Here is an 8,225-nt window from a genome sequence, read left to right as displayed (position 1 = left end):
CACCCCAGCGGTGCTCTCCAGATAGCCTCATCAGCACAGAGCCCATGTCCTGGTGTGTCCAAGGAAGATGTGGCAGGTGGCAGGCGAGTATCCTTGTATCAGGACAGGAGGGACATGTTTTCAGTGGAGAGGCTGCAAAGAGCAGGCAGGTTTCCAGTTCAGCCCCTCAGGGCTGAGTCCTGGGGACAAAATTCGGGAGACAGGGAGGGCAGAGTGGCTGAGTGGCTCAGTGATGACATACCTTCTGACTTCACTCCCCTGGGTCATTGTGTGTGTTTTCCCATCAGGAATGAAGCAACAATTCACACTCAAGCCACCTACGTGCTCTGCAACACTTTTTCTGTTTGCGAGTTTTCTGTTTTCCAAGGCTCTGGTCAGCAGACTAGCTGGGAAGTTAACACAGTGGCCATAGAGGATAGTGATGAAGAGCACAAACCTTGGAACCAGACCCGGTGACTTAAGCTCTCTGAGCCTTAGTTTCTCTGCCTGCAAAATGAGGATGATAACAGCATCCTCCTAATTGAGCTTTTATGAGAATTAAATGAGTTAACACACGTAAAGTGCTTAGAACAGTTCACAGTGCATAGTAAGAGGCCAGTAAATGTTGGCTTCCCTCATTGTTGCTCCTGGGGAGGGGTGGGGATAGAGTGCACACAGAGAAAAATAGAAAGCAAGCCCAAAGGGAAGGAAGCAGGTAGCTGAGCAAGAAGGGCAGCTGTGGCAGGTGGGCCTCCTCCCTAGCTGGCAAAGTCTCTTGGATGTTGCTTAAGCAGGTTTGCAGCAGGATGGGGGCAGGGCAGCTGGGGGTTATGAAATTCAAGCCTGATCGAGGGCACAGAGAACATGCCTTACCCTTTCTGGCCACCAGGTGGCAACAGCACATGGGGCTGCAGCTCCTTTCGCCTCCCAAACCACACAGGTGCCATCTGCTGGCCACACCTCAGTCTGTTCTGTCCGGGGTCACCAAGGGCCCTGCTCACCAGATGGCAGCTCAGGACTCAGCTGGAGAACACCCCAGAGCTTTTCTTGCCTCTGCCAAACTTCTCCAGAGCCAAACACTTGGTGTTTCCACATCCCCTACCCCAGCTCAATTCTTAGAATCCCAGAGGCTGTAGGAGTTGCTGCAGGAGGCTCAGGGAAAGGGGCAAAGGTCTAGGCGGCTGCTGCTGTCACACAGATGAATGCGTTTGGTGAACCTGGAGATCAGTCATAAAAAGAAGACAGCGATGGAGGGCCCCTGTCTGGGGAAGAACATTTCAATGCCTAAGTAGGGTACTGATGGGCATATATGTGTGGGGGGCACTGGCTGATGCTCCTCTCCCTCTGCTCCTTAAGTCATAGCCCAGCCTTTAAAGAGGGAAGTTCTCTCAAAAACTCACAAGGAATTAGGGGTGGCTGGTGTGCAGTCTTTTTAGCATCTGACTTGGTTTTGGCTCCTGTCATGACCTCAGGGTTGTGAGATCAAACCCTATGTTGAGCCCTGCTTTGGGCTCCATGCTTAGCCTGCTTAAGCCTCTCTTTCCCTCTCCCTCTGCCCCTACCTGCCCCCTCTGCCAGCTCTCGCTCTCTACAATAGACAAATCTTTTAAAAAAACAAAACAAAACCAAACCTCACAAGAATTGATTTGGTTCTGGTCGCAAGAGTGTGAGAAAAGGGAGACACTTAGTAAAGTCTGTTAAATGAGTCTCTGTCATTTTTTTACCAACCCCCCACCATCGTGCAAATTTATTTTTCCAACAAATGAATGAAATTCTCTGCCACATACAAATCATAACACCAGGCATGGCAGAGTTTTATAAGACCTAGTGTCAGCCCTCAAGTCTAGGCCCAACAATTCTAATGATATAAGGTAGAATGAGATGAGGTGTTCCAGTATCTTCTGCTAATGCAGTCAGCAAAACTGAGTACTAGGGTACCCACCAAAGGGTCCCCTCATCTCATCAGCACAGCAGACTAGATGCTGAGGCATTCTCAAAAGGCTCTGTGCTCTTGCCAGGAAAGGTCACCCAAGCTTAGGATATAAATAACAATTTGACCAAGACCTTGCCTTGATAGCCTTACTCATGTATTTCCATTGATCTGGACCTTTCAGTAACACATGCATCCTGGAAGAAGGCAGCTCATTCCCATCTAATGCGAACCCCAGGGCGGGTGGTCCCGGTCTGATGAGCTTGCAACACAAGCCCCTTTGGTCTTATTTAGGCCCAGCCTGGGAAGCTCATCCTGACTCCCTCGACGGAATCACACAGGAATTTACTACAAATTTGTTTGAAATTGGAGAATTTACTTTCACATATACAGAGATTAGAAAAATACATTCATTTTGTTTTAGAAAAACGCAGCCCAATGCAAGCTTATCATCAACTGGCCCGTTAGGAGTCCCAGAATTTGCAGGAAACCAGGTGCCTGCCTCTGCCTCTCCAAACAGGCCTGCAGTCCAGTAGAGGGTGCTCCTCAGGGAGCCGGGCGGTTAGCTACAGAGGCCATTCACATGTAAATGTCCAGTGAACCAATGCCTGGGAAGAAGATCAAACTCTGAGACTGAACACAAGAGTGGGGGTGGACGAGGACAAACTACTCTCTGGCTTTTCTCATTTTCTGCTTGTTAATTTCACCGTCAGGAGGCGACCTCTTTTCCCTAATCCTCTTTCAACTCACAGGGTTGGACTCCCCTCCAACTCAACCCTAATCCACCCATCTCCCATCTCTTTACTGCTGGGGCACCAGCCCTGGTGGGATCTCTTTCTCCTGCTCCTGGGCCAGGATTCGCTTGAGTCGAGGCCTGTCTTCCATGAGAGAGCTTGGGAGGCCGAGTAGAGGTGAGTCCAGGCAGTGACTGTAGTGGTTTGCTACGGAATTCTTGCTTGCTGTCCTAATCTCTTTACCTAAAGAATCAGAAGGAAGAACTCCTTTAAATTGTCCTTCTTCTGCAAGCCCATTTGTCACCTGCTGAGCTCAAGTTTCTCAGGGAAGGAAGAATGGGACTCCCTGCCTCTCTAGGCTCCCCTCCTCATCCCCACCTTGCTACACAATACTCAGAGCTGGTGTCCACAACCGTTTGGAAGCCCAGAGGATGGGACAGAGAGCATCTCAACTGATCTTACCTGGTAGGTCCTGGGACTGCAGCTTTCTTAGGGGGCTGAAGATTGCTGCGGGTGGCACCAGGGGCGGGAAGATTTGGTCGCTGAGAAATGGGAACTTGATGGGGGTTGACAAGAGAAATGAGTTAGCACAGAGTTCAAGTGACCTTCTCAGAGTTTGGGATTAGTGCCTTTCTTCCTACCCAAGGTAAAAAACATGAGGTTTTTGAGAACCACAGTTCAAACTCTTTGCTCGGGCCCACATCCTCTCTTTAACTCAGTCTCGCCATCTTCAAATTGAGTGGTAATGAAGATGGAGGCAGTGGTCACTGTTCCTAGCTCTGGGACGGTACATTCAAGCTAGACAAGGGTAAGCATTCTTCCTCCTGACTTCCAGCTGTTATGCCCACTCTTCCTCACCTCTGTGCCCTGCCGCGCTTGGTCGTGGAACTCCTTTCCGAGTTGGCAGAGAAGCTGGAGGCAGGGCACCTTTGCTGGGTGGTACACTCCGGCTGGTGAGTGGCATTCGGCTGGCAGGCCTGGGGATAGCCGAGGGAACAGGCAGTCGACTGGAAGTCTTAGCAGCTCCTCCCTGTGGCCGAGAGAGGCGCTGAGAGTTGCTGGTAGAAGGCTGTGGGGCCAAGACTGGTCTGACAGTGGGAGGCGGGCCTGCTGAAATGAAGTAGAGGAATTAAGAGGGTCAGCTCCACATCCTTCCCCCCTCCCATTCACCCACAGCTTTGCTGTCCAAGCCTTCTCACTTGCTGTTGCTCTCCCACTGGGTCCAGCTTTGCCCCGGATTGGGGGAGTGGGCCGGGCAAGAGGAGAAGATGCTGGGCTTTTGGATGCAGGGAACAGATTGCAAGTGGGTGACTCCTGAAATACAAAGAGAGAAAAAATAGAACTAGAATGGAAAAAGAATCTGTTCTGCTGGCTGTATGAGAAATAGAGGTGGAGAGTTGCCTACATCCCAGTAAGGAAGGGCAGACGTTAGTTGCCAACATCATCATCCTCACCAATAATGTTTACCGTAAGCTTATTATAGACACTGCAGAGAAATGTGCAGACACTGTGGTAAGTGCTTTGCTTACGGTATTTTGCTTACTTCCAATAAGTCTGAAGTAGAATCTTACTAACCCCATTTTACAAAAAAGGAAACCACTCCATGGCTATTCCAAGTCATACATTGTGCCTGAAGGGACACATCCAACCCAGACCCTTCGAACTTACCCTCTTCACACTGGAGGGCCTCTTCCCAGATGCTGCCCGAAGAGCCCTGACTGACCCCTTCTTATCGCTGCTCCGGAGTCGGGGTGTCAGGCTGCTTGGAGAGGGGGTGCTCCGAGTCAAAGAACTCACAGTGGGCAGCAGGTCTCGGACGGGACTGTCCTTCAGCACAAAGGTCTCCCGCCTAGGGCTGGGCTTCACCTTGCGAGGCCCCAGGCCCTCACCTGTGCTCTCCTGCTCCTGCAGGGCACACTGCTCCAGCTGGGCTGCCAGTCGGTTGGCCTCATGGAGAATCTCCTCCAGCTTCTCTGGACTAAGTGGGCCTAAGCTGAGCCTCACCCCCTGGGGGGTTGGGGCCACTGCATTTGGGTCACTTCGATTGGAAAGTCCTCTTCGGAGGGGTTTCTCTGGAGTCACTGACACTGCTATGTCTTCCTCCTCACGACTGAGACAGAAAACAAACCAGGCACCATGCCCACAAAGAAGAGAGCAGGAGACTGTGCAAAGGAGACCGGGCACCCCCCTCAACAGAGCCAGGGATACAACCCCAAACCCCAATGCCTATGCTTGCTGTGAGATCTGGCCTCTACGCGATGACACCTGGTCCTATGAGGCCTAATAGGCCTTTAATCCTTACTGACATTGGAAATGATGCCAGGATGAAGATGCAGCAAATCCATTTACCCTTCTTAATATCCTGAAATCTCTTTCTAGCTTATCCCTTTTCCCTTCCCCCAGTAGAGTCATTGAGGCTCACGTCAACAATGCCCCCAGCAGCCGCAGGGCACCCAACCTTGCTACATTACCCAGACCACAGACCAATAATTCAGCAGTAAGGGGTTAGACACAAAGAGGCATTGTAGGAGGAAAGCACGAAAGTCAAAGAGGATGGTACCTGTCAGATGGTGACAGCCCTCCAAAGTCCAAGGTCTCATCCATTATAAACTTCACATCTGTAAGGGAGGGGGGAATGAATGCCAGCCTCAGGTTGCCAACAGGGCTCTCAATCGCAGCGCCCTCATTCTTTCCTCTTTACTTTCCTTACCTTCCTCCAAATCTTCCATGTTCCCCCAGCAGGAGCACGAGTCAGATGAGACCTGAGCTGGAGAGAAAATATCCCTTTCTTCAGGTCTCCACCCTGCCCAAGGATCCCAGCTAGACTCAGGGTGCAAGCCAGGGGTGGGGGAACACGCTGGAGGTAAAGCAAGAATCCCAGGAATAGCACCTGCCCTTTTAACAGCCCTGTTACCTCCAGAGAAAGTGCGGAGAGCGCACCATCCATCCCCCTTCCGCAGGTTGCCCGGCTGCCCCCCTACAACCTGCTCTCTCCTCACCGGGGGCAGTGTGCACTCCCTATCTTCTTCCCCGCCACCATCCTCCAGTTCTTTCTCTCCCCAAATCGCCTTTCCACTCCCACGGCACCACACCCACACCACACCTCCAGCCCACCCTCGGTTTTTACTTTCCGCCCCGCCTCACCTCTCACCGAAGGTGCTAGCCTCCCACTACTTAGTCCCGGGAATCACCCCCGAAGGGGTGGGGCTCCTTTCGAATCTCTTAGGCCCCACCCACTTTTACTACAGACGCCCACTGATTGGCGGATCCCAGCATTTCCCGCCCCCTCGGGGGCGGGGCAGCGACAGTCAGCCGGCCGGAAGTCTGCCTGTTGGGGCCTTGCGGAGAGCGGCTCTAAGAAAGACTCCATCCGGAGGGCTGAAGCGGGGAGTCCAGGAGCGCGCGCGCGTGCCCGGGAGACCTCCCTACGGAGCAGGCGGGGCCTTGTGGCGCGGCGCGAGGGTCCTGGCCAATGAATGTAGGTTTCTCGCCCGGCTAGCCCCGCCTCCTTTCCGCCCCCTCCCCCAGCTGGGCGGAGCCAGGGCTTACGAGGCCGGCCTGGAACTAACGCCGCCCTTGAGGGAATTCGGTTCCGGAGGATTACTTGGTTTGCAAGCACCACGTTTGCCAGATTTCCACAATTGTGATTTTTTCAAGTTGCGGGAGCACCCAGACATTTATAGCTTAGGTATATTGAGGATCCGTAAGAAGTACATCTCCCATCGTCTTTTTAAGCGAGAACTTTCGGAACGTGAGGTAGCTGAGGTGTAATTAAACAAAACAGAACAGGCTTTTCTGGCAGGGAGGTGTGGGTCCAGTTCACCAGAGACCCTTCCGTCACAGGCAGGCATGCTTGAGTATACGCGGCCCGTCTCTTCTCCGCGGAGTGAGGATCCTGACCATCAGTTATGTTCCCTCGAGTTTTCAGCCGCGTGCCACAGGGGTTTTTGAACGTGCCTGTAAACGCTTTCAAACTAAAAGCTGTGTTTGTAAAATGCTTAAGCCTACTCATTAGAGATTCCCTTTTTGTTGTTTCCCACCGGTTGCCTGTGACTAGCCTGGGCCACCAGTTACCAGAGCTTCTTAGAAACGTTTTAAAAATGGAGAAGAATGGCTGGAGAGCTTTGGTCTCCTGCGTTTATGACCATTATCCGGGCTATTTACAGGCCTTTTTTTGGGTTTCCTTCCTAGTTTATAGCCATGAGGTTGAGGTGGTGAGGTTTGTAGGCCTGAGCTGTCCCTGAAGTAAATGCCACAGGCAGCAAAGAGACCTTGGGATTCAGTGGGGACTGAGGGGCTGCGTGGGGAGGCCCTGGACTTGCAGGCTTGTGGGCAGCAGAGCTGAGAGAAGAGGGTTGCCTGAGTTTCTGTACGCTTGCTGGTGAAGGCGGAATTGCAGTAGCTTGTAGCATTTGGGTTCTGGGAAGGTGGGAGGGCTGGAGCCGGGTACCTCCCTCTCTCCAGGCAGGTGGTGGTGAAGCGGAGTGTAAGGAGAGAAGCTGCTCATTAATTAGCAAATTGGCTGTTTGTTTCTCCTAAGGAAACTTGTCCTCAATTTCCTGTCACCAGGGGTGCCTGGGGGGCTCCCTCCATTTGGCTCAGGTAGTGATTTCAGGGTCCTGGTGTGGAGCCCTCTATTGGGTTTCCTGCCCAGCCTGGAGTCTGCTTCTCCCTTTCTTTCCCTTCACTCACACTCTCTCTTTAAAATAAATAAAATCTTTAAAAAAAAAAAAAATTCCTGTCACCAAATTATGATTTTGAAAGTTGTTGTAGTACCAGAAACAAAAAGCAAGTGAACTTTCTCCACCATCAAAATAACAATAAAATCAGAAAATACAGATTTCAGGCATGAGAGTTCTTACTCAGCATAAGGCCATTACTCTGAGAATTGTCCACGTTAGCTCAACCCCAAAATGAGATATATGAACAGATGTTTAAGATTTTGAATAAATGTGGGTGCCTGGGTGGCTCAGTAGGTTAAGCCCCTGTCTTTGGCTCGGGTCATGATCCCAGGGTCCTGGGATCGAGTCCCGCATCGGGCTCTCTGCTCAGCAGGGAGCCTGCATCCCTCTCTCTCTCTGTCTGCCTCTCTGCCTACTTGTGATCTCTCTTTCTCAAATAAATAAATAAAATCCTAAAAAAAAAAAAAAAGATTTTGAATAAATGTTAAATGAATTAACAAAGAGATTGCCTCCTCCCAGGCAGGTGTTAGACCTTAGTTCAGAGGGAACTCCATTGTGTTGAATGCATAAATGATAAAATCAAGGATTCCAGGACAGTCCTTCTTGAATGTGGAAAGATTAACTGTGACTGGAAGTCTTGTTCAGTGTGAAGATTTTATTCCTTTATCATGAAGGTTCAGAATAGATGAACTGTAAGGGTCCTTGAGTACTCAACAGACAGCTGAGGCATGGGGCTGTGGGCAGAGGTCAGAGGTCTAACTGATTCTTAGGGGATCATAGCTGGGAGTATTCTACTCCTTCCTGACCTAGACCCTGTCCTAGCCGGAGGGGGGCTTCTTCTTGGCCATTGAGTACATGACTAGCTGGCTCTGGACTCTGGGCCTCTTCTCTCCCCACCCC

General features: G+C 51.2%; 1 protein-coding gene across 5 annotated transcripts; it reads right to left on the bottom strand.

The window, feature by feature from the left end:
• Positions 1-2,264: 2,264 nt before the first annotated feature.
• Positions 2,265-6,042, bottom strand: PSRC1 (proline and serine rich coiled-coil 1). 5 transcript variants are annotated; one of them, XM_032361364.1, is made up of 8 exons: positions 5,788-6,041; positions 5,354-5,410; positions 5,204-5,261; positions 4,312-4,753; positions 3,843-3,957; positions 3,502-3,750; positions 3,106-3,199; positions 2,265-2,886 (listed from the first exon to the last, which is right to left on the bottom strand). In XM_032361364.1, the coding sequence occupies exons 2-8, from the start codon at positions 5,370-5,372 to the stop codon at positions 2,883-2,885; spliced, it is 981 nt and encodes a 326-aa protein (XP_032217255.1). In that variant the 5' UTR covers positions 5,373-5,410; positions 5,788-6,041; the 3' UTR covers positions 2,265-2,882. The 5 variants fall into 5 exon arrangements, with proteins under 5 accessions (XP_032217255.1, XP_032217252.1, XP_032217253.1 ...); XM_032361361.1 differs by having other exon boundaries at positions 3,502-3,753; positions 5,788-6,040; XM_032361362.1 differs by lacking the exon at positions 5,788-6,041 and adding an exon at positions 5,558-5,771 and having other exon boundaries at positions 3,502-3,753.
• Between the last annotated feature and the right edge of the window lie 2,183 nt (positions 6,043-8,225).

Source organism: Mustela erminea, chromosome 10 (genome assembly GCF_009829155.1).
Source record: "Mustela erminea isolate mMusErm1 chromosome 10, mMusErm1.Pri, whole genome shotgun sequence".
In the NCBI taxonomy this organism is placed as follows: Eukaryota; Metazoa; Chordata; class Mammalia; order Carnivora; family Mustelidae; genus Mustela; species Mustela erminea.
Note: the sequence above shows the minus strand (reverse complement) of the source record. Positions and strands in the feature narration are given on the sequence as shown.